Here is a 25,443-nt window from a genome sequence, read left to right on the forward strand (position 1 = left end):
ATTCAAAAATCTGTTTTTAAGAAGTAGCTCAACATTTGAAAAGTTAAAGAAGGTTTGTGCGTGCATTTCCAGTGAAACAGCATCCAGCTACATTAGTCTTGCAGCTCCAGTACAAACAAATAAACACCACATACACCGAAGGTGATCAGCTAAATTTGGGGAAAGCGGACCTCAGTTCACACAATGCTTCACTGGCTTGAGCGGGAATTGCCCTGCGATCTTCGAGCTCAACTCCGCTTCTAAGCCAAGCAGAGACATGCTGGTCTCAGATGAGCTCACTGAGACATCCAAGCGTCTCGTCAGTGACCGGAGCCGAGCAAGACACCGGTTTTCATAAAAGCCAACAGCATGTAGGTCAGCAGTGGAAACACACGCACATGCTCAGTGATTCTCTCAGCGCATCAGAGCACCATGTTCCAATGGAGAAAACCTTCATTCAAGTACCAGACGCTGGTGCAAGAAACCAGGATTCAAGCACTGGGGCATCCTCATCCAACTGACAAATGTCCCAAGTTATGACTGATCCCAAAAGGTATTCATTTAATTGCCTTTAATAAACAGGCCAATGACAATTTGGGGTTTGTACGGCACTCGTATCAGTGGGGCGGGTTTCAGCTCATTGAACACTGCCTTTCCTAGCTGTGGTGCTGTTGTTCCTAGATCGACTGTACCTTGCATATCCAATGATGAGACTGCCAAACACCGTCCCGATTCCGGCCCCAGATCCGGCCACGCCTACAGTGGCGGCTCCGGCGCCGATAAATTTGGCCGCCGTGTCGATGTCACGGCTCACCGAACTTGTCTGGAAACCTCGCAGTGCAACCTGGGATACAGTGCTCTGGGGAAGGAGGACTGGACTAGCCTGTTGCAAGAGATCTGGGCAAATTAACAACGAGCAACATCCACCATACCCAAAATCATAGGGCAATACTGAAAATCATAAAACTGCTGACTGCTCAGTCATAAAAATAAAACAATACCAATGATGCAAGTGAAATTTAACCCTGCCTGTATGGCTATTGTATGGCCATCATATGGCATATGGCATATGAGCAGACAAGCATTTTTGGTCTAAAATTGTCTCATCTATTGGAGGGTGCACACAACCAATGGCTGATTGTAATGAAACCGCAAAGTAAAACAAGTAAGTAGCCTGAACTCACCTCGGATTTGACATCTTGCCTGGAAAGCACGGAGGCAGACAGGGGTCTGTACAGCGCCCTGGAGCCGGAGCGAACCTAACAGAGAAAAGTCAAGGTGAGCTGAACTGTACAATAAACCAGATATTAAGGACAAACAGAGTCGTGTTAGACTCCCAGTCTGTGGGACATCAGTCTCAAAGCACCTCCAAACACCTTACCAGGTGGGTGGTACCACGCTCGTTATCCAGCTAGGGAGCTAGCACAAATGCTCACAATTTAAACTTGCTTATAATTTAAAGTTGTCTTAGGTGCAGAGCTTTTTGAAGAGTTTTAATCAAGCCAACATTTAGCAGAGCTGGCTTACCAGATGGAGGAAATGGACAAATATTAACATACGTTACCCGCAACTTACATTATTAAGGGGGGGGGGGGTGTTTCGTCCTACACTTTCATACAAGAAAATAACGCCTCCGTTAGCGGCAAAGGAAAATGACCTTGAGTAAGGGATTGCACTTCATACATTAGCAATCCAGCTAGCTTCAAGCAGGAGATGAACCCAACCCTGCGCTTGTAGGATGTGAAAACAAACCCGAGAGCTACTGCACATAGATGAACCCAACCCTGCGCTTATAGATTGGTCTATAAGACCAGATTGTAAGCAACGCCTCCACAGGGGCAAGTCAAGTTCAATAGGCCCTTTGCACAAAGTACCAGACACCATCACAGCTAGTGCACGAAAGGTAATTTGGGATTACTGAAAACGCACAAAAACGTACCAGTGCAGGCGTACACACGATCTTCGCACAGGCGTACATCTTCAACAAAACTGGGTGACCGTTTCAGTCAGCTGGGAAGAATAACCTGGATTGTTAACAGTTAAGGTCAATGAAACGTTTCAATACACATCCACAACCTGCCGCGGATAAACACCTGTTGCTCATGCATTAAGACCGGCAGGGCATTAACATGCCAGATCGGTCGATGTTGACACGTTTGAAAGATGAAGATGGCACTAGATTAATATGTTTAAGATGCATAGACTGCTTCGCTCGCCTTCACTCACCGGGATGCAGAGGTCGGACCGCCGAGAACCCACTACGCATGCCCGACACGCAATTTAAGGTCCCGGATGCTAATATTGCGTAACTGAAGGTAATTCACTGCAAACTTTATTGGAAGTGAAGCCTGGGACAGAAGAGGCAATGGGACCTGTACTGGAATCAGTTTAAGAGTCATTTCTGTTATTCACTGTGTATGTTGTGGGTTTTAGAAACCTTTCACTGTGTGTTGTGACGATCCCAAAAACTACAATTTGTACAAATATTTTTCAGATGTTTAATAATGACATTTGAAGATTATCACAAGGAAGAATGTTATTCTATGTAAAAAAAAACAAAAAACAAACAAATAACACAACAAAAGAATACAAGCAAACATAAAATGTTGTACTGGCTCCATTAGTAGGTCGAAATTAACTATTAACTTCCAAAATGTTAAAAAAAATTCCAGAAAAAAAAGTACCTATGAACCTACTAATGATAGAAGCAAGAATCTTACAGGATAACTGCCTATGTAAGAGCATAAGAAGTCCTGCCTTAGTCTAAATTGAGATGAATTTCTACAGTACATCTTATTTTTTCCACAAAAGATGGATGCTATAATTATTATATTACAAAACCTTATCCTAGATTTCACTTTCATTAGAAAAAATGTTTCTACTATATGTGTATGATGGTGCATTACTTAATGTTACTTAATGAAACAGCTATTCTTACACCTAGAGGCTATTTCAGAGATTCTGTACTAAATCTGTTTTAAACATGGCCATCTCCATGTGCGGGACCTGCTCTGTTTCATTTGAAGACTACATCTCATGTGAGTGGCATTTTATAGAAAAAGGTAAATAAAACAAATAAACAAACAAACACTTTCATAAATACCATGTGCTACTTTTTGGTGGTAAAAATGACTTGCTGCTCTTTTAAAGCATCCAAAACAATGTTGATTCCACTGGAACGGTCCACTCCTCGAAAAACTTTGCTTCACCTTTTCCCATTTGAGAATGCATATGGATTTGCAAGAAAACAGTTTTCATTCACTTTGAGCAATCCTACCTACAGCTGAATTGTGCCTGGGATTTTTAAAGTACAAATCCATATTTTACACGGCATTTAGCAAACGCTCTTATCCAGAGCGACCTACAAAAGTGCTTTGTCATTTTCTCATAGAGTACATCCTAGTACAGTACAGTAGGTTAGAGTCCAACATACCAATGAACTAGAATACTGTAGAAATGCGGGGATCACTGCTGATGCCTAGAAGTGCAAAATTCATAAGCTTTATTTCAAACAGCAATCACTGCAATAAACAATAAGTACTAGAGTTAGTCAACATAGGAGGAGTCCACATCACCCCAATAAACAATACCCTACAATAAGTACTAGAGTTTTAATTAGTCAACATAGGAGCAGGGTCAGTGTTCATTTAAATAATCCAGAAATAGATGGGTTTCCAGCCTGCATGTGCATATTATTTGTACACCTGAAAATTAAACACATGATCTGAATTCACTGTCATTTCATCGTTGCAGAATGGTGTTGCATTATTTTGTAATAAACTGCAGAAATGTGCACTGTGCACTGTGCCCTGACTACAGGAACCCTGGTAAACACTGACGGCAGTCATGGCTTTGCTCAAGTATCCTCATCTCACACTGAATTCTGAAAGATTGAAACCAATCACTAATTAACTAACGTTTCACTAGAATGTACTGTACACAACTGAATTTGATCTTATTATACAGTACATAATCATAACAGTAAATAAAACAGTACATTGAGAAATATTTGAGTTATTGACCAATGATGTCACTAGGCCACAGCATTGAATGCCCTGTTCACAGCCTCTGGTCCCACCCCATAATAATGGCACGCCAGGCTCAATACTGCTACAATAGCTTCCACAGTGCTTTGCTGGCCAACTGCACCAATCAAAGCTAACCTACACTGAAACAGAACACATTTCCCACTCTTTTGGAAACTATATTAATCATAAAAGTCACACTGTCTAAATGTCTCAAAAGATGAACACACAATCACATGCTTTATAAAAAGAACCTTTATTAGATGTGCCATGCAGATGTACACTAGTGTAAACACAGCTATCACGCACAGAGACACCTAACAGGACCTATGTGCATTTAGATGGAACCAAACTGCTGCACCAAACTGTGACAAAGCAGCATCATCCGACTGAAGACGGGATTGAACTACCCCTCCGGAGGAACTGACGATAGCGTCGTCATGATCGCCAGTGTCGCTTACTCTTATCAGATATCAGAGTCAGTCTGACAGAATCACTCACCTACGATAAACTGTTAGAAGCATATAACCACTGGAAGCATTACACCTCCTTTTCAACAATAAACAAACTAAAAATTAATAACGTATTTGTTCATGCAGCATAAAGTTTCCATGTGGACTGTGAAGCTGGATTACAAAGGCAGTTACAAACTGCCAAACACCACCACAGCTTGTGATTACCAAGTACCTGGTAACCACACATATTGAACATGGTAAATACACACACTGAACGTGGTAAACAGGCATATTGCACGTTTCGTTGGGTGCACTGCTCTCGGCTGGTAGCCTCTGCCGTTGCAGCTGTTGTAATGTCTGGATCTGGCTGCATGGCTGCAGTATACCCACGGGAGGGGAAACAGCCCAGCTCATCTCAGCAGGAAGGCACTAGAGAGCTTAAAATAATCAGATGATGGGAATGGCCTTTAGGCCTAAAACACAACAATACAATCAAAACAAACCCAAGATTTCAATAAAATATTGCAACTGACCAAGCATTTAGGACCAACTACTAAAAATACATTAAGACTTACAAAATCAGTGTTTTGATGAGTTGATCAAAATGGAATTCGTGCTTAAAATGTACCCAACAGTAAACATGATGCCCATCTGTTTAAATGGGACTATTCTCCCTTTACTGTAGTTTGGGAGACAAATTTCACACTGGCCTACATCAACTTTCAACTTTGCCTCACAGAGTTTGGCTTCTGACAAGGAAGTTTATTAAAATGGCCACTCCACTTTTATCTGTAACAGTGACGTTGTCTATACTCCTGTTTATGATAACACTACATACTTAACTACTATTGGCTGCTTGGACCTCAGTGTGATGCACAACGTTGTCCAGAAGATGGCAGCACTAAAATCATTGGTCTGTTTTTTTTTAATCTTTTTTATAATTCAGATCATGGTACCTTTGTACTTGCCTAAACAGGCAATGCTACAAAATTAAATATGGCAAAAACAAACTAGTGCAAATAAAATCCAGCAGGACACATATTAGGCAATAAGTTAACAGCTGCTGTGAACTTGCTAAAGGCTTAAAATATAGCATATGGAGCATCGACTAACGAAAAAACTTAGTTCAACTCCTCTTCTTCCAGCTGTGTCTTCTGAGTGACCCCTTCTTGATTCTCTGGCTGAGACTCCTGTGAGGGAGAGGGGCTACGTGGAGGGCGGGGCAAATCCGTGCCTTCCTCACGTGTGGGCGTGGCTTCATCTAAGATTGGCTCCGGCAGGTCAGCAGACGGGGTGGACTCCAGAACATCTGCAAGGATACATCACTAATGTCACTGAGATCAATTAATCAGAAAATCATCAAATAAAGTAAACAAATAAGGAATTAAAAAAAAACAAAAAAAAAACAACACACGCACGCACGCACACGCACGCACACGCACGCACACGCACGCACACGCACACACACGCACGCACACGCACACACACGCACGCACACGCACACACACGCACACACACGCACACACACGCACACACACGCACACACACACAGAGATCCCAAAGTGCTGAAGTGAACTGAAAACGCAAACCACCAAACACCAGATGGGTCAGTGAGACTGCTGAGAAAGAACATACTTCAGCAGTTAGATTGAAACAGTGGGACATAACACCCTGTTAGTCTCAGACTGTACATGGAAAACCCACCCGCTATACATGCAATAATATGTATCCCACACCCTTGCACACACGTGGCCATACACACACAAGCTTAAATCAACAAGACAGTCTGAGGCTGCACATGTGCGAGCTGCTTTTAGAACAGTGACTAATGCTGGTGGCAGGAGCGTGCTTTCCAATGTGTACTAGTGTGCGAGTGTGTAAGCAAGTAAAACCGTTACAGATGCGTGTGATTCCTTCAGTTCAGTGGGTGAGAGGGTGTGGGGACTAGGACCTGTGGGATTTCTCCTGAAACTGTGGACTTTGCTCCAGGGTGCAACACCCAAGGAGGAATGGGAGCGACGATTCGACATTAAACTCTCTAAAACAGACATACACAAACAAAATGTGCAACTTAAAACACATTCTCTCTCTCATGCGTGCATTCAAAATGAACCGACAGTGAACTGACAATGAACTTTGCAGGGCAACCTTGGACCAGAGACCTGCGAGCGAGGCAAGTGATTTAAGCATGTAAAGTGTATCTGGGTTACCTTCATGGGTGTCGCTCTGTCCTGGAGGATCCGCGGCTGCAGTGGCTTGCGGGTCTGGTGAGTCCGAGCGGAGTCGGCGCTCGAAGCTGAACTCCGGGAGCCGGGGTGCCTGTGGCCGAGTCTTCCGTGCTGGGTTCATGAAGTAGCAATACGCACAGCGAAAGGCTGAGGAGCACACACATACACACACACATACACACATATACACATACATACACACACACACACACACACACACACACACACACACACACACACACACACACACACACACACACACACACACACACAAAACTATATTTATATACACCCTTCAGGCTATACACTGTTCAGTGCTGACAGTGCATTAATATCTTACCCAAATACTCAAACTCTTCCTTCAGGGCCATGCCATTATGAGAGAAGCACTGCTGACAAACCAGAGCGTATCTGGGCAGAGAGTGTGTGTGAGTGTTAAAGCCAGCAAGCTTTAATGCTGTTTACACTGGTACTTCTAGCTATTTGAGTTAAACATAAAACCATATTCCTGAAAATCATCTCAGACTGGTTACAGAAGGGCTACGTATATGTCTAGACAAATGTGCGCACAAGCATCCATCTGTGTAAATACCTGTTTTGAGGTCCATCTCCGACGAGGTACTCGATGACCCGGTCCACTGCACCACGCTCTCGTGGGAGCACGGGCCGAGCCAGTGGCGGGCCTGGGGGGTACATGCCTGCAAGGGGGCATCATCATCATCATCATCGCCGCCGCCACAATGCATCATCACACGTTAAAGTTCCTTCTTTGACCATGGCGTCACTGCTGGGCTCTGAGGACCGCTCTGCTTCCCCCAGGCTAACACACGGCTGCGGGCTCTGCTGGCTATGTTTCAGTGGTAAACCTGTTAACAGTGCTAAGCTCTGAGCCGTCTACCGATTACTAAAACGTTTAGATGAACGTGTGCGCTGGATTGATCCATACAACACTTGATCCCTGGAAGGGAAGTTAATCTGGTATTAATACATCGCTCCAGGCTTCTGGAGGTCTCCAGAAGAGGGAACGATACCTGGCACTCCTCCGGACTCACATTTCTTCGCCGAGTGTGCAGTACTGTTATTCGTGAGAACTGTAGTTTGTAAGCATGTGAGTAAGTGGTTTAGTGAAATGACAGGGAAGAGTTTTCTGTGTGCACACGTGCATGCGAGAGATAGAGACACACACACACACACACACACACGTAAGAATGCTCCACATATACACTGCGCATGCATATGGGCGCGTCTCACCTGTCCCTGGTGCTGGCGAATAGGGACTGACGATCCTCCTCATGTAGGGCGGGGTTTCCATGGCACTGGCTCCTGCCGGGCTGGAGGTGGAAGCAGCCAGTCCTTTCTCTGGAGGGCCCCCGGGTGCCGCGCGAAGGGGTGTGGCTCCAGGGGTCACGGGGCGGGGCATGGGTCCTGGAGTGGCCATGGCAACGTGACGTTGTCTAACATCTTTGGATAACGCAAAACGGCGGCAAGACGCTTAGAATCTTAACACAAACACACAAACACAAGCTTGGATACCTTAATATTAATACAAACCTTGGCCTGGTTTGGGAGTCATACGAGGTTGAGTTGGAGTAGCTTGCGATTCCTATTAAAATAAGTAACACATTATTTTTCATGAGTTATGCATTACCATCAGCCATTTAGACCCAAAGGATTTATTGTTAAGGGTTCTGGTTACAGTAGTTTTTACACAGAGTGATGACACACCACGTTTGCCTTTGATTCAGGGTCAAATCTCTCCAGAATTAGCTTGGCATTTTTGTACGTCTCAGTTTCCATTACCTCTTCAAGCTGTAAAGAAAAATCTAATTAACCTTGTTTTAAAAGGACACGCAGTCAGGTGCTGTATTTTCATTCAGGCTAATGCGTTCTAATTTCCAACAACAGCATTACTACACTGAACTGCATGTTTAAAATTAATCATGGAAAATGATATGTTAGCGCACACATTATGACTCGTGTCATTCCACACATGCCCAAGCAACTGCAAATGGAAAAAAAAAAACCACACTTACTATTTTTCTTTTCTCTGATTTTAAATCCTCTAATTTTTCATCTGAAACAAAGAGTAAACGTGCATTGGCAAATGGCCCGTCATAATGTGCAAACAAAACCATCAGCTTCATCGACCTGATCATTCAAACAATTACTTGGCGTGTTAGCAAACCAACTCTCGGAGTGCCAAAGCACTTTTCAGCCATTAGTAAAATCAAACTATCCACTGGAAGCACTCACCATGCTTCCACTAAAAAGCAAGAAACCCAGCACAGGTCAATGGGCAAATCTGACCTGTGGTGATGAAGTGGTATTTAAAAAAAAGGAATTTAAAGGAGAAACTAATCATTTTTGCCACCAAAAAGTAGCAAAAAATATTTATGAAAGTAATGGTTTTTGTTTTTTTTTCTATAAAGTGCAGCTCATGTGAAGGATCAAATAGCTTTGTAGTCCCTCACATGGGCGTGGCCCTGTTCAAAATAGATTTAAGACAGAATCTCTCAAACATCCAGGTAACATACAGTTTCTTAATGTGAAGAAGCACCAGAAACCTCTCTCTTCGTACAGTGATGGAATGCTCAATTACTGTAGACAGATCATTTTAAATAAATATACAAATCAAATTTTTAATGTTTTGGACATTTGAGTTCCTCTCAGGTTTTCTTCTTTGTGCTCTAGGGAGTTTTTCCTTGCCAGTCACCCTTGGCTTGTTCACTGGGGGCTTGGACTTTGGACATTTGTAAAGCTGCTTTTTGACAACATCTGCTGTAAATATAAATACATTTTGATTTTTGATTTTGATGTTTAATAGAGCTTCTGTAGTTCAGGAAGCACTGTAATTTCTTAGTCCTGCAGGCACTCAGCAGAGCTCTCTGATTTCAAAACACACCCTCCATTGGCTGATGATCAAGGCCCATCAGAAACAGATACCAGTTCTGGCACACGTGTGTCTCCTGGACAGAGCAAGGAAGCACAATCCACCAGAATCCCACAAATCAAAATCACACACTCACTGTTTCTCTCTGTACGTTTGGAGAAGAGGAAGATGAGCAGCTTGCGTGCAAACCACACACTGCAAAGAGAGAGAAAAAGTACATTAAAAAAAATGACATGACGACTGAAAGCACAATAACCGTAATGTGTGTCTAACACACGTCCATGTTGGTGTGTCTGCAATCTTGTAAAACGAAGTGTGGCTTATAGCACTGAAAGTCAGTAAACCCATCCGTAAGACCAAATCACAAAGCGTCCTAAAGGTTTCAGATGAGCTAAGCAGGTTTATTAATGCAGGCCCTAAACTGTGTAGTGCTGATGCCTTTCAGGACAGGATGCGGGGCTGTGGCGTGTGCCGGGGGGTGCGTTTGACGCTCACAGCGCTGGGAAGAGGAGCAGTGGAAGGGCAGTGTAGAGGCGGGTGCTCCACTGCTCAGGCAGGTACAGGTAGTAGACACACATGCAGGTGAGCAGGTACAGCACTGCTGAGTAGAAGAGAAGCCGGCCCACCCACAACTTCTGCAGGCGCTGGTTCTTCGCACGGAACTCGTCGAGGTCTTTGATTTCCTACAAATACAACGCCAAACGCAGCCCATTACGCTAACTGGCAGGAACAGCTGGGGGTAGGGGGTGCTCAAACTTGGACCAACACCACCGCCTAACACTGAACTAACAAAGTCAGTCGAGCTGACACCTCAACCTGCCGATCAAGCGGTCAGCACAGAAGGGAGAGTGCAGAGAAAATGAGACACCTTTGCGAGACACATTCATATTCTATAGCCTACCTTATCTAGTTCCTCCAACAGCTCCACTGTGGTAGGCTTTGCCTGAAAGAGCACAGAAAAAAAGAAAAGTGACAGTATTTGCGTAGTCCTTCCTAGGTGGCACGAATAATTCAGTCAGTCTCCTAAATGTTCAAAAAAAGAATGGCTTGGTGATAAACACGCACCTTCCACCGGGAGAGTAAGGCTCCCATTACTGCTGTTGGCCTCTGCTGCACCTGCAATCCAGCAAATCACAGCACATGTGTTGTGAGACTGCGTTTTCCTCCAGGTCAAGAGAGCACTTCTCTTTGCATGACAACCTAAAGTGACAGCCTAAAGTGACAGGCATCTCTGGCAGATCGTGCAAAGCAGGACTACCCATTACACCACATCTATCTATCGGATAGAAAACATTATCTGTGAGTGCAGGGCCCTTTCATTATCGCTAGACTCTTCTTTCCTGACTAACAAGAGAAACTAGGTGATCTGTTTTGAGTCACATGTTGCTAACTATCATCGGGACTTCGTCAACAAGTAGCCTAGATATCAACAAACAGCTGGATGCACGCTGCTAAACTATTCCCTAGAATACGGTAGACAGCAAGGTTTAGGACAATAGGCGCACAGTTGTATAAAAACTGCATGCAAGACACAGTAAAAGAGCATAATTATCGGGTTACCCAGTACGACCGCCAGCAGCCGGAGCCTAGAAGGGTGACTGTGAACTAGCGCATAACTGGACTTCCGGGGACAGTTACCGTGCGGTCGTCAGAATAAAAGTCCGGCCCAAACCCTGCCTGCGAAAGATAGAATATCGTTGCACCACGGAAAAAGCTGTTCTGTCTCGACAAAAAAGACCCGGTTTCAAAATATATTATGGAGAATACAGTAAAGAAGGCCGGGGAGAGCGTCAACAACCGTCCCCCCAAATGTTAATACTTGAGAGCTTTTTCTGCGATGGAGCTGTAGCGAAAATTAAAAATGCAAACTGTGTGCTGTTGATGATGATGATGATGATGATGATGATGATGATGATGATGATGATGATTTTATGTAAACCGTAGACACGTCCTTGTTACGTTTATTTCTTGACTGGTTAGTCGCTGAAACAATGGAAACAAAATCGTCTTAATCTACTGAGTAAATATTAAGTTAGGCATAACAGTTCTACACATATAATTGTACATACATGCAATGATCAAAACAGCCAGATGAACTGATCAAGCAGTCAGTTCAAGCAGAAAACACAATCCAGCTTGTCTTTGTCTGTTTATTATTTTTTGAAACTCACAGGGGAAAGGGGGGGGGGGGCATTTGTTAGACGGTTTTAATACTACTTAAGCTTCAATGTGCATTGGCCGACTAAGCAAGAAACAATGATATTGTTCGGTATTCTGTACGGTGCCTTGCAATTCAGTGCTTTCCAAAAGCGTTTCGTGCTTTGTAATGTATTTTATGTGCGTCTCCATATAGTCCTTTTCGTTGGGTGTGAATTTCGGCGGTCGGTTGGCCCTCGCCATTGTGCAACAGAAAATCTGCGCTGTTTCTAAGGTATCCAAGCTCGAGCTTGATTTACAGCCAAGGTAGTAAAATTGCTTTACGAGGCTCGCGCGTCCGTCATTGGACGCCACAGATCAGACGCGAGGAGCTCATGGCAATTTTGGCCCCTTTTCTCTCTTTCCCACGCGCTCACGCGCTGGATACTTCGGTGTTCGACGCGTCCTGATGGGTTTGCAGCGCAACTGATCCGTTGAACAAAAATATTTTTAAATAAATGCTTTAAAAGACCAACAATACCATACGTCACATGGTAAGTATTGTATTTTTTCCACCTTACTCAAGACTTTAACGTTTACATAATAACCTATTCTATTTAATTTGATCTGATTGTTTAAGGTAATTGAAGATACTTTTCACAGATGAAAAAGCTGCACACGTTTATATAACTGAGAAAACGTAAACATGTAAAATTTCACTATTTCAGGTGGAAATAGCTTGTGCATCCCTTTAATTTAATTTTACTATTTAATTAACAGACAGCATTATTTTCCGACAAATCTTTCATCCACGAAAATTATTACTAAAATAAAAATAATAAAATACATTATATCAACTCTGTATTTAGGGTTATAAGATCACTTTAGTAATTGTCTTAATGTGTTTGCTTGAGGCGAATTTATGTTTGAACAGAAGAAGTGAACGGGAGCGTCTTCTCGCAATTTATTACTTTACTGCATTGCGGTGAGGAAAGGCGAGAGAGAGAGAGAGAGAGAGAGAGAGAGAGAGAGAGAGAGAGAGAGAGCGAAAGAAAGAAAGAAAGAAAGAAAGAAAGAAAGAAAGAAAGAAAGAAAGAAAGAAAGAAAGAAAGAAAGAAAGAAAATTATTCGGAAGAATTTAAGTACAATGACAATTTTAAGACTAAAACATTCATGTATTTTTACAGAATTTGGAATGCGCTTCAAATAAAATAATTAAAATGTTATTTACAGTCTAACAGGGCAAAACTAGATGATACTACATAGCAATATAATCTTAATTACAGCACCTCTGATAGTTCACGTGAGATGCTTACAATTTGAACTCTCAGAAATAGCCTAGCAATTTACAATATAGGCATACGTTATTTGCATCGAAATATTTAGCATATTATTCGTTTCTTCTATTATATATGTTATGTGACTTGACGCAATAATTTACAAATCTGTTGCAGCTTAAAACTAATGTAATGATGCAAGGAAAATGCAACGAATTCTGAAGACTATCGAAGCTGTGGGCGGCAGCACATGTTTTTTTTTAATCTTTCGGGTTTTTTATAGGGTAAATGTCCGCTAAGCTCTGTTCCGTCGTCTATATATACCCTGTAGAACCGAATGTGTGTTTGGAAGCCACAGTCACAGATTCGGTTTTAGGGGGGTATATGGGCGATGCAAAAGCGTCCTCCTTGAGCTTCCATTTGTCCGATATTAGATCGTTAAAAGTAGAATTACTAGCAATGCCTTCCGTACGGATTTAAATTTCATCATCACTATCAAACAAGTTGCAGGTAAGATGTAAAATCGCTAAAATAGAATAGAATAAGTAATATAAGGATGGCCACATAGGCTTAATTTGGCCTTTAGAACGTTAAACGTAATCAAAATGAATTATTTTGTTCAACTTTGATCTAGACTGTGTTTTGTATGAATTCTTTGTGAATTGTTTTTGCTTGCCCCTCAGGTTGCGTTCCGGATTAATGTTTCGCCTCCTTTTAACAGCGTAGACGCGCTTTGCATGAAACAATCAGACTGCAGCTCATTAAAGCTTCAAGAGTGTAATGAGCGAAAAAGGGTGTCATTTTTTAAACGGAAAATCTTCATATCATTATGTGCAATGTTGTGTTGAAATTAAAGTCTATCTTTAAGACAACTGTAATTCATTATTTCTGTTAACCTTTTTTTTTTTTTTTTTTTTTTACTTTTGCTTTATTTTATCGAGCTACAATAAATGCTAATAAAGATGCGAATACAAACTAGCAATCTGAGTTCTTACATTTAGTCTATTTTCAGCATTTAAAAATCAATTCTTAGACCCTATATCATACTCACATCATACAGACATCAAATAATAGTCTATTACAGACATGCATTTTTGCCTATAAAAAGAGTTTGGCTGTAATTGTCATAAAGTGAACAATCATTAAATCCTACATAAATGTTTTATATCAGTATTTCTGGTTCAGGGTTGTGCCGTAGCTTAGCCTAAATAGTAATAAATTATCGGAAACAAGGAAAAATACCGCAATGTCACAATTGGACGAATAGCCCAGTAAAAGTCACCTTAAAATGAACGTTTTTAAAATTGTATATAGTGAAAATCTAAAATAGCCCTCTAAGGATTAAATGAGGGATGCTGTTTCACACTTTTTAACCTGGCACAGAGACAAAGAGACGTAATAAAATCATTCCCGACTGATGACACAAGTCTGTCGCAGTTTGTCTGTTATACAGGTATGCATTTACGTGGAGGTAAAAACAATCGCGCATCAAAAACAGCAACAAAAAATGCAATCGATATAGTTTTGTTAGAATTAAACTACTTTTGCCGCTGGCAAATATATAATAGTCTGTATAAAATATATAATAAAGATACTTTTGTTATGGATGAGTGCGATGAACACTCGGGGCTTTTCATATTGCGAAAGAAGGAAGTGGGTACGCGCGATTGGTCAGGGGGCAGGAAATGCGTCGTGGTGACGTCACAGCCAGAGCACGTCGCTTCCTTTCCTTGTCCTTGTGTGGACGGTTTATCGTTTTGGTGTAAAAGTTTATCAGCTCTTGTGTGAACGGTTGACACGTTTTGGTGTAAAAGTTGACCAGCCTTCGTTGTTTTTTTGAGACGTGTCGGACTTCCCCGTTGGACGTCAGTATGTCCCTCGCCGCGGAAGCTTTTGTGTCGCAGATCGCAGGTCAGTGACTTCACGCCTTTGCGTACGCAAGGGGACGTAATAATTTACAGAATAAACCAAAAGCCTGAATGCTCACGGCGTGTCTTTCGGCCGTCGCTGCGTTTATCACGTTGCTGTACTCACAGCTGTTCAGTTTATTCATTCATCAGTGTATTTATTTACGTGTGTTGGCTCTGCCTCCTTACAGCATGTGCAGGTAGGAAGCTCTGGCACTGAGCGTTGTCTATATGTCTGTGGCTGCACTTCAGCTGCACATGAATGCTGAATGTACATTTGCTCCAAGTACGCATAACAGACTTTGCATATGATTGATGTGTATGATGTGTTTGACTTTCCCTCTGTTCTACAGCCGCAGAGCCGTGGCCTCAAAATGCGACTCTCTATCAGCCTTTGCGAGGTAACCAAGGTCATGCACTCTAATATTAGCCCCCCATTTATTAAACCCCAGCCAACGTTTGCTGTCTCTCTCTCTCTCTCTCTCCCTCCCTCCCTCCCTCCCTCCCTCCCTCTCTCCCCTCTTCCCCCAGAGGATCAAATCCTGCTGTCTGACTGTGCGTCCTCCTTGGCAGTTCAGGTAAATGGAAAAATAAAGACACAGACACAAATCCTCTCTCTGTCACATTTTAAACCCACTGCCAAAGTTCTCTCTCCCTGTTGTGTTTGTGACTGGTAGGTTAAGTACTGATGCTTTCCTCTGTCCCTCAGGCATACCTAAGGATGTGTGGCCTTCCAGTGCGAGTGTGTTGCCGTGCCAACGCTGAGTACATGTCACCCTCCGGTAATGCCGTGCTCATCTTTCCGTGTGCTCATATTTCGAGGCTGCCTACTTTCTGGAGTGTGTTTGAGAGGGTGCAGCTCCCTGCAGTCATCTTAACTCTATGCAAGATGTCAGAGCGCGACACAAACATTTCTCTTTTGTCTTTTCCTTTTACAGGAAAGGTTCCTTTTATCCATGTTGGTAACCAGGTTGTTTCAGAGCTAGGGCCCATTGTGCAGTTCACGAAAGCAAAGGTATGACTGTGAGGTATGACTATGTGCGTGAGGTATGACCGTAAGATATGACCATGTGCGTGAGGTATGGCCATGAGGTATGACCGTGTGCGTGAGGTATGGCCATGAGGTATGACCGTGTGCGTGAGGTATGACCGTGAGGTATGACCGTGTGCGTGAGGTATGGCCGTGAGGTATGACCGTGTACGTGAGGTATGACCGTGAGGCATGACCGTGTGCGTGAGGTATGACCGTGAGGTATGACCGTGAGGCATGACCGTGTGCGCGAGGTATGACCGTGAGGCATGACCGTGTGCGTGAGGTATGACCGTGAGGCATGACCGTGTGCGCGAGGTATGACCGTGAGGCATGACCGTGAGGCATGACCGTGTGCGCGAGGTATGACCGTGAGGCATGACCGTGTGCGCGAGGTATGACCGTGAGGCATGACCGTGTGCGCGAGGTATGACCGTGAGGCATGACCGTGTGCGCGAGGTATGACCGTGAGGCATGACCGCGAGGCATGACCGTGTGCGCGAGGTATGACCGTGAGGCATGACCGTGTGCGCGAGGTATGACCGTGAGGCATGACCGTGTGTGCAAGGTATGACCGTGTGCATGAAGTGTGACCATGTGCTCGAGACCCTTCTCACTGTTTCTCTTTCTCCACATGAACACAAACTGTACATTTCAAATGCCTGATATGGACACACTTTGTCCTGCAGGGACACTCTTTGAGTGACGGCCTGGACGATGTCCAGAGGGCAGAAATGAAAGCCTACATGGAGCTGGTCAACAACATGTTGCTCACAGCTGAGGTAGAGTTCAGCATAGACCCCGCCCCCTGCATGCACCTGCCCCTGCCCCCTGTGTGCACCTGGCCCCGCCCCTTGCATGCTCCCAGCCCCTTCCCAAACACACCTGCATTCTGTGGCAGAGAGTTATACCAGAGATTTATCATGCGTGCTGATTATTACTCCTATACAAAACTGTTATTACCTTACCCTGACTACACTCCACTAAATGTTGCCCACTGTAAGTTGTGTGTGTATGTGTGTGTGTGTGTGTGTGTGTGTGTGTGTTTGGATTTCTGTCTAGTTGTATATTCAGTGGTGTGACGATACCACAGCTTCAGAGGTATGTTACACTTGAGGACAAACACAGTCATGCTCTTTAAAAGACACAAACATGAAGGCGATCATGTTATTCCATGTGACATAGCCTTTACTACAAAATCATCCACAGCTGAGTTGTATTCATGTTTGTTTAGATCACTAGGCAACGCTACAGTAGTCCATATTCTTGGCCCCTCAATCACATCCTGGCCTATCAGAAGCAGTGGGAGGTACGACGTAAAATGAATGCTATTGGCTGGGCAGGAAAAGGTCTTGAACAGGTAGGTCTGCATGCGGAGCAGTGTATTAGACTGGAAGTGGTTAAATAAATGTGGTTTGTTACACACGCCACAGCTACCTGCGTTTCCTGCAGTGACTCGAGTGTGCTCGGCTGTGTTTGTTTCCTTTTCTCTCAGGTGTATGAGGATGTCAGTCAGTGTTGTCAGGCTCTTTCGCAGCGACTCGGAACCCAACCTTTCTTCTTCAATAAGCAGTAAGCGATTTACACATTCAGGCCTGCTCATGCTTGCGTTATAATGCTTTACGACGTGTAAGGCATGTCTCCTCGAAACGATTCCAGGCCGACCGAGCTGGACGCGCTAGTGTTCGGCCACCTTTTCACGATCCTGACCACTCGCCTGACCACTGACGAGCTCAGCGAGAGGATAAAGTCCTGCAGCAACCTTCTCTCCTTCTGTCGGCGAATTGAACAGACATATTTTGAAGAGGACAAAGACAGCCAATCAGCAGGCTCTCAGTACTCAAGAGGCCCCTCCCTTTTCTGAAGTCACACCTCCAAATTCTCTCTCTCCACTGCTCTGAATTGATGTCATTGTGAATCGATCATTATTATTACAATAATAATAGAATTATTAGTTTATATAATAGAATAACTGTTATATTTATTAGTGTGTCTACTGAGATCAGTGGAAGAAAATACGTGGACATTAGTCATAAACTTCCTCAACATTTCAACCCCCCTGTCAGTTGCAATGTCATGTATAGAAACCTGCTGGAACAGTACAACTATAGGAACAGACTGAACTATACATATTAGGTGTAATATTTCTGGATTTTTTCCATTGTGGCCTATTGATTTGTGGATTAATGTGTAAACTGAAATATTAAAATCAGAATTGCACTGCTTCTCAATACTCATGTATTATTTAAATGTAAACACTAAGGAAGGAAGAGGTGTGATTAGATTTGATTGCTGAATGGTTTTACTAGTATGAACACAAATACTCCAGAAATAAACCTCACAGTCTGCACTTCAGCCTTAGCTAACGCTAGTTATTATTCTGGACTATCTGCACTAAAGAATCCAAACAACTCCAAATGTAATGAAGTGCACTGTGTTTATTAACTATTAACTTTTAAGGTTATTTATTAACCTTTAAAAGAACACATTATGTGCAGCTTTCACACTAATTTACACAACATTTATTACAAGGTTATAAGTCAATTGCATATCTTTTAGCTCCTGGGGTTAAATTTAAAAGGGGCCTGTTGGTAATGGTTTAGTAATGACAGCTATATTGATGTTAATGTTAAGTAACGGTAGTATTATCGAACGTCCACTAGAGGGAATCGCATCACGCTTTCAGTGTTCAACTCCGACATAACAGTTATGAGAAGCAGACAAATAATGTTTTGGGATTAAACAAGTTAGAGGGAAGACTTTAAAAGGTTTTAGTTTTTTTTTTTACGGCTCGCTACTGTGGTCGATAATAAAAAGTAAATGTCCTACAAGCTGATTAATTTCTAAAATGCACTTGCAATGCATTTAAAGATCCGGATGGCCCAGTACATTTGACAAGTCAGTGTAGCTTGGCTTTGGGTAACAACACAAATCACAGTCTTCTAATGAAGTGAATTTAAACATTAAAACCTTATCTGACCAGCTGCCTGATTTAAAATAAAGCCACCAGAATCACAGCTCAAACATTCTCAGTCTTTATTTTGAAAATATCTGAGAATATATTACAGTGTATTGTATTGCATGCAACTGCAATATTATTCCATTATACCTGAAAACATGGCTCAAAATCCTTTTATAAAAGCAAGCTCAGAAAAGTTAAAAGGTTCTAAGTTGCATAATGAATCCTACCACCATATGTAATCGTTCCTGTATTACATATCAATCACCTTTGCTTCTTTCTTCGTTGCACCACAGTCATAAGTGCTTTGGGGTGGCATGAGCTGATGTAATACACATTCTTTCCGTGTGTATTTAACTGGGCGTGTGAGTGTTATTATGGTTTTCACCCATGCACACACAGAGTGGGAAGGTAGATCAAACACGTTGTGTAACTGTGTGTAAAAAAACCCAAAACAAAACTAAGTTGACAAATCGTTTGAGCTGGTAGTGGATGTGCTCGGTGTGGCACAGGCGATCATGCCTGTGGTGAGGTTCGGTGCGCAAGTATGGCGACTATAGTAGCAAACGTACTCTACCTCTGTTGTATTGCGGGCTATAAGTTTGGATATTATCTTGAATAATTACATAGGGTGTGTTTATGCTTCTTTGCCTAAGTGTAAGATAAGTGCCAATAGGTGGTCCTGTTGCTGTCACGCTGCTATTCATATTCATATCCGATCGGTTGCAGGTTCCTCTGTTACTGTCGCTCTGTTGTGTGCATGTTTGTGCTCAGTGTAGCGCTATGGAGGGGGTTCACATACATTTGTTCGTATGCTGGGCACGTGGAGTTGAAGCACTGTTAAGGACGTGTGGCAGCCTGCCGGGTCATGTGCGCAGTGCGTGGCAGCAGGTAGACATGCCCATTGCTGCTGTGCTGTAGCGTGTATTCCCTGGGGCTGTAAAGCTTCCCAGTCTTGTCTCTCAGCTGGGAGAACACCTTGTAGTACAGCTTCCTGAGCTTCTGCTTGGTCTCACGCAGAGCTCTGACGTTGCTCTCTCTTTCCCTCATCCCCCGTTCGCTCTTCTCTCTGAGGGCCTCCACCTCGGCCTCCAAGTCCACCATCTTGTCTAGCTTCCTCTTTCGGCAGCTCTGGGCAGCCATCTTGTTCTTGCCCCGCCTGCGGATGTCCCTGAGGAGGACGAGCTGAGCCTGGCTGAGCTCGTTATCGCCAACGGCCTCGTTAAAGGCGTCCGCCGACAGGCCGACGATGTCGTCCACGCTAAGCGGGAGGCACAGGGCCCTAGCATGCTGCTCATCGTGACAGGTGCTTCGGTTACGGCGAGCCCCTCGTGTCGGCGGGGAGGCCGTTTGTGCTCTGGACGACAGGTGGAACGCTTCCTCGTGCAAGGTGTTTTGCGTTAGTTGCGTCGGGACAGCCTCTGTTCTCCAGGACTGAAAAGGTGAGGACTCCACTTCCTCTGAATCTGAGAGGAGGCACAAATCAAACAGCTCTGTGTGATCTGAGTGAATGTGGCCTGCCTCCTCGGCCTCTGATTGGCTGGCTGGTGGGTCAACTCCATATAGGGACATGTCTAGAGCTACAGGTTCTATAGCGCTTTCAATATGGAACAAGGTTGTGCTATCGGCAAGAGATGAAAAGGTGTGTGAGGAGTCTTTTTGGGTAAATTCATCTTGATAGAGTGTGTGTGCAAGTGTTACTGTACTTGTATGATCTTGACAAACGTCTCTTTGTGTATGTGTGCTTAAGGTCTCTTCACAAGCTGTTGAATTCATCTGGTTTGGGTTATCCAGTGGACTGGAGTGTATATTTGCGTCTAGAAATGAATGTGAGAGTTCCTCTGAACCACAAAATGTTTGTTTGAATTTAGCAGTGTCAGGAAGTGACTGTGTTAATGGTCGCGCTAGCTCAATAAGGTCGGCCAGCGTGTCTCTGTGCACCTGCGTGATCTCAGTGGAGTCAGAGTGAGGGGGCGTGAGTGGCTCAGTGCCGGAAACAAGACCAGTTTCGGAGCTCTCCCCCAGGGGCTCAGGCAGCAGGTAGTTGTTATTCTCTCTAGTGTCCACTAGGGGAGCACATGGTCTTTCAGGAACATGAACCTCCAGGAGATCCAGATAATACTGAAGACCAAAGGAGCAACATTAATATACATTAATATGCATAAATACACAATCAGTCAAAAAGTCACCAAAAACTTGCTGCAATGATCCACAGTCCGCCATAACTTCCAAATATGGGCACTGATAACTATAATTCATCTATTCTGTACTGTACATGGCAAAGCAACTTTTTTCATTCAAAGCAAATTTCTGTCATTACTTTGTGAAATGCTGCTTGCTATTAAAATGGTTAAAATATGACTTGTACTAAACTGTTGAATAACGTCTAAAGATTAACAAAGGGCCACTTATTTACAATAGAACAAACAAAACCTATGAAAACAACAACAATAACAACAACAGCATAACAACAACAGCAAAAAACAATCCAGTGTTGTTTTGATTGGAGCTTTCCTAACACACCTGTGTGCATACCTGTAACGCATGTGTGTGTGTACGTGTGTGTATGTGTATACCTGTAACAAGTGTGCGCATGTGTATACCTGTAACATGTGCGTGTGTGTGTAAAGCTATAGCACTTGTGAGTGTATGTATACCTGTAACACGTGTGTGTACCCGTAACGTGTGTATACCTGTAATGTGTGTGTGTGTGCACTTGTAACACGTGTGTGTGTGTGTACCTGTAACACTTGTGTGTATGTGTATACCTGTAACAAGTGTGTGCGTGTGTATACCTGTAACACGTATGTACGTATGTAAGCTGTAACACTTGTGAGTGTGTGTATACCTTTAATATGTGTGCGTGTCTATATGTGTGACACTTGTATGTAAGTACCTGTACCTGTGTGTATACCTGTAATGTGTGTGTATACCTGTAACCCATGTGTGTACCTGTAATGTGTGTGTGTGTGTGTGTGTGTGTGTGTGTGTGTGTATACCTGTAATACGTGTGTGTGTGCGTACCTGTAACGTGTGTGTGTGTGTGTGTGTGTGTGTGTGTGTATACCTGTAACACTTGTCTGTGTATATATACCTGTAAATCAGGCAAGGGCTGAGTAGACGACTTCACTTTCAGAGTTGTTGGCTTGTTTGTGAAAAGCAGAGCAGCCAACAGAGGGTTCTGGGTAAGGGGAGATCCCTGTGAACAAGGTGTGGAAGGAGAATGCTCTGGAGAAACCAGAGTAGGGGAGGGTGTCTGCAAAACAGAAGAGATGGAGCTTGGAAAACAATCATTACAACCTTAAATGTTTGGGCTTTGTGTGTGTGTGTGTGTGTGTGTGTGTGTGTGTGTGTGTGTGTGTGTGTGTGTGTGTGTGTGTGTGTGTGTGTAAATGGCTTATTTATTTTAATTTAAAATTGAATTGACCTGTGCTCACTAATTTAAAGCAATTACAACAAAGCAAAGAACAAAACAATCAAACGTTTATTTTCAGTCATCACCTTGTATGGCCACATCTTATATACTGCAATATACTGCAAATATACTGCAGAGAGCAACAGGGCTTTGAAACTGAAGAAACACATATGGTTTATAAAATTATAGGAAAAGGGACTTATTGCTAGGCCAACTGATCCAAGTAAGAGACACCCAGCACAGGTAGTGATGATTCCAAACACCCAAGTCAGAGTGGGATATTACCCTCGGAGAAAGCAGTGATACAGGATAGGAGTGAAAACTGTTTGGGGGGTTGGGTAAAGACGTACTCACACACACACACACACACACCGAGTGAACCAGTGACTGCGGTTTTAGTACTCTCAGCTGCTGTGTGTGTGTGTCTCTGCTGCATGTGTGTACTAAGTACCTGAGAAGTTTGCAACAGACAGTCAGGCAAGATCTCCCCGGTTTCCTGGTCCAGATTTCCGAACGTTAGCAGGACTCCTTGCCCCTCCCCCTCTCTTCTAATCCTGCCTTGTTCCTGCTTCCTCGCTCTCTGCATCTCCCCAGCCCACTCACAAAAGGGGACACGAGGCTCCTCCCACTCGACGCCCAGGCCAATATCCTGCTGCCACGAGGTGTCAATCAAACTGGTTTCCTAGAAGAGAGCGAGAGAAAGAGAGTGAGGATCTGTCACGAACCTCTTCTGTTTGTGAGGCTACATGACGACACATGCCACCCTGTGTTTGGCTCAACCCTCCGTACACAACCTTTCTCACTACAGTACATGCAATCATCAGTGCAAAGGAGGGATTTTTTGCCCTATCATATCTGCTTATACTGTATTCCTCACTCTCTCTGTTCCTTAGGCTTCAGAGCAGAAATACTTCACAGCTCAACACGTTTCTTACTTTATCAACTCCTGTAATTAAACAGTGACATAAAGCCCTGATAGTGAGGACTGTGCTTGTGACACTGCAGGGCTCAACTTCTAATGATTTACCTTTACAGCACAGGGTCAGTGAGGTCAAACGCGACACCGGAAAAGGGGGAAAGAGCCGCCCGCAGAGGGCCGAACTATTAACGCTGAAATTATTAAATAAAGAAACAATCACAATAGAGTATCATTTCATTTCACTATAATGGTTCATTTTATTGACTTTACATGTTGTTACAACAGAATTTCGAGGGCTGTTTATCATAATAACCCTGTTTATCCAAATCATTCACTTCCGAACCAACCATCCCATATAAGCAAAGACTGGCAGTATTTAATTACATGGATTTGAAATGTGTATTTAATGACATTTTTCACTCTTTTGAAATTAGCAGTACAAATTACTGTATTAGTATTGTAAAAATATATGTAAATTGTAAGTAAGAAGTAAGAAGTAAACAGCACACTGACCTACAGTCAAACTCATCCATGCAGTAATATTCAGGGTACCTCTTTAGTCTATAGGAAGCAGTCTATATAAATTGACTGTTTGGTTTATAATGAGAGGATTTTTAAAGAACTCATTTTTTGTGTTGTATTGTGCTATAATTAAATTACAAATTACGTGTATCTAAAGTATTTTGTACATTTATTTTCATACATTGGTTGTAGATGTATGGAATAAAGACAGTTCTCGAGACAGTTCTCGAGACTTTTAAAACAAGATTTTATTATGCAAAACTGAAAAGACATTGATGCTTAACTAAGACGTAGGCTATCACTGGTGATCAATATCGTCAATCACGTTCAACTACGTACGCACAAACACACATTCGCGCGCTCTGCACGGTGGCGTGTCTCACCTGCTCGCGGTTCGGCCCTGCGGATGCACCTTCTCTCATTGTGTCTGTGCACCGTGCAGCCTGCTGATGGCAATACTCCTGCTCCCTGCGTGCACCCATACATGTCAAACGAGCCGATCTGCACGCACGAAGGTCTGCAATGTGCCCCTGGAAGGCTTCTGGAGCCGAAACGTACGCAATTCTTTTCAGTCCCGCCCCGATAGAAACACCCACTGAAATATTCTTAGGACGAGAGTAGCACCGAGTGTCTGAATGCAGCATCTTCTATTCTTGTACTTCCCGTTGTCCCGTTCGTGTTTGCCGACTGAACGGAATACGGGGGAAATGGAACACGCTAAAATAGCATTTTTCAAAACTGAGTTCAGTATTATTTATGAATACTCTGTTAGAGAGTGTGCTATATAGCGAATGCTGTAATGAAAACAGCTTGATTCCGTTTAGACGGGTAAAACACACATTTTCTTCCTCTGGGACGTGCTTGGGAAGAACATCCCTCTTTCTAGTTAGTGGGGAATGATCGTGCAAAGCAAACGAGTCCGAAAAGTTCCTGAGCGCGTTCATGAGAAGCCTACACGTTCACGTTTGGCAGCTCCACGTCGACATTCCTCCAGTTTCGTGCCCGCACCGGGGATCCAGTGGGGCAGTAAAGCAGGAGTGGGGTACGGAGCCGAGGGAGTACGCAGCCGACGTGTGCGGTAAGCCACCGTAAGATGCTCGATAATTCATTTCCGCTATAAAAGAACAGCCATCCGTGGCGGTGCTGTCGAGATTTGCAGAGGAGATGCACTAAGCCGTGCTCGAGCTTCTAAAAGTGTGGAGATTCCGCTATGTCTACATATGTGATGTATCAGGCTGGTGGTGGGCTGAATTCATGCAAATTTACTGTTTCTTCTACAGCCTACAGTCCTTGGGGTACGCTTAGAACAAGGCCTGGCAATTGTCATTTCTCTCTGGAAGTTCACCTGGTAGACGACATTATTTTGTCTATTGTCAAGTATCTATTAAGTTAACCTATTGTTAAGTTTAAGATGAACAACACTTGTTGCTCACAGTGTTGTAGGCATGCAGCCAATAGGTTTAAATAATTTTAAGACATAAACTTAGAAGGCTTGTACATACACAGGATTCTCAAGCATGCGTTCTGGTATGAAACTAGTTTAATTCTTATTGCACAAAATACACTTTCACAGTTTTGATCTACTGAGTCTACTGTCTAGGTGATTTTATTAATGTTAATGGGGAACATGCGTAAAACATATTCATGCCAGGAGACTAAACAGTGTGCCATGTGTGTTATTTCCTAGGGGTTGGATGTACC

At 43.3% G+C, this 25,443-nt stretch overlaps 4 protein-coding genes across 12 annotated transcripts in view; 1 reads left to right on the top strand and 3 right to left on the bottom strand.

Moving 5' to 3' along the window:
- The window catches only part of atp5mc3b (ATP synthase membrane subunit c locus 3b), a 2,989-nt gene extending 711 nt beyond the window's left edge, over window positions 1-2,278 (bottom strand). The window contains exons 1-4 of one of the 6 annotated variants that reach the window (XM_027018681.2): window positions 2,206-2,278; window positions 1,919-2,003; window positions 1,164-1,238; window positions 672-862 (exon numbers count right to left, since the gene is read on the bottom strand). In XM_027018681.2, coding sequence (XP_026874482.1) covers window positions 672-862; window positions 1,164-1,238; window positions 1,919-1,957 — 305 coding nt within the window. In that variant the 5' untranslated portion in view covers window positions 1,958-2,003; window positions 2,206-2,278. The other 5 variants (XM_027018683.2, XM_027018682.2, XM_027018685.2 and 2 more) reach the window with 5 other exon arrangements.
- A 1,963-nt stretch (window positions 2,279-4,241) lies between these two features.
- lnpk (lunapark, ER junction formation factor) lies at window positions 4,242-11,190 on the bottom strand. Of its 2 annotated transcripts, XM_035526817.1 has the most exons (14): window positions 11,138-11,190; window positions 10,643-10,693; window positions 10,479-10,520; window positions 10,073-10,260; window positions 9,714-9,772; window positions 8,721-8,761; window positions 8,413-8,496; window positions 8,239-8,290; window positions 7,939-8,148; window positions 7,280-7,385; window positions 7,028-7,098; window positions 6,670-6,834; window positions 6,411-6,497; window positions 4,242-5,768 (listed from the first exon to the last, which is right to left on the bottom strand). In XM_035526817.1, exons 2-14 carry the CDS (start codon window positions 10,667-10,669, stop codon window positions 5,581-5,583), a joined length of 1,320 nt encoding a protein of 439 aa, XP_035382710.1. In that variant the 5' UTR covers window positions 10,670-10,693; window positions 11,138-11,190; the 3' UTR covers window positions 4,242-5,580. The 2 variants fall into 2 exon arrangements, with proteins under 2 accessions (XP_035382710.1, XP_035382713.1); XM_035526820.1 differs by lacking the exon at window positions 6,411-6,497.
- Window positions 11,191-14,676: 3,486 nt separating this feature from the next.
- mtx2 (metaxin 2) lies at window positions 14,677-18,158 on the top strand. 3 transcript variants are annotated; one of them, XM_027018688.2, is made up of 10 exons: window positions 14,677-14,901; window positions 15,251-15,298; window positions 15,429-15,475; window positions 15,607-15,679; window positions 15,836-15,912; window positions 16,617-16,709; window positions 17,002-17,028; window positions 17,162-17,287; window positions 17,423-17,499; window positions 17,587-18,158. In XM_027018688.2, the coding sequence occupies exons 1-10, from the start codon at window positions 14,862-14,864 to the stop codon at window positions 17,789-17,791; spliced, it is 813 nt and encodes a 270-aa protein (XP_026874489.1). In that variant the 5' UTR covers window positions 14,677-14,861; the 3' UTR covers window positions 17,792-18,158. The 3 variants fall into 3 exon arrangements, with proteins under 3 accessions (XP_026874489.1, XP_026874490.1, XP_026874488.1); XM_027018689.2 differs by having other exon boundaries at window positions 15,471-15,475; window positions 16,990-17,028; XM_027018687.2 differs by having other exon boundaries at window positions 14,678-14,901; window positions 16,990-17,028.
- An 877-nt stretch (window positions 18,159-19,035) lies between these two features.
- Window positions 19,036-24,235, bottom strand: nfe2l2b (nuclear factor, erythroid 2-like 2b). The gene is made up of 4 exons (XM_027018718.2): window positions 24,126-24,235; window positions 22,753-22,983; window positions 21,981-22,142; window positions 19,036-21,007 (listed from the first exon to the last, which is right to left on the bottom strand). Exons 1-4 carry the CDS (start codon window positions 24,222-24,224, stop codon window positions 19,727-19,729), a joined length of 1,773 nt encoding a protein of 590 aa, XP_026874519.2. The 5' UTR covers window positions 24,225-24,235; the 3' UTR covers window positions 19,036-19,726.
- Between the last annotated feature and the right edge of the window lie 1,208 nt (window positions 24,236-25,443).

This window comes from Electrophorus electricus, chromosome 1, assembly GCF_013358815.1.
Source record: "Electrophorus electricus isolate fEleEle1 chromosome 1, fEleEle1.pri, whole genome shotgun sequence".
In the NCBI taxonomy this organism is placed as follows: domain Eukaryota; kingdom Metazoa; phylum Chordata; class Actinopteri; order Gymnotiformes; family Gymnotidae; genus Electrophorus; species Electrophorus electricus.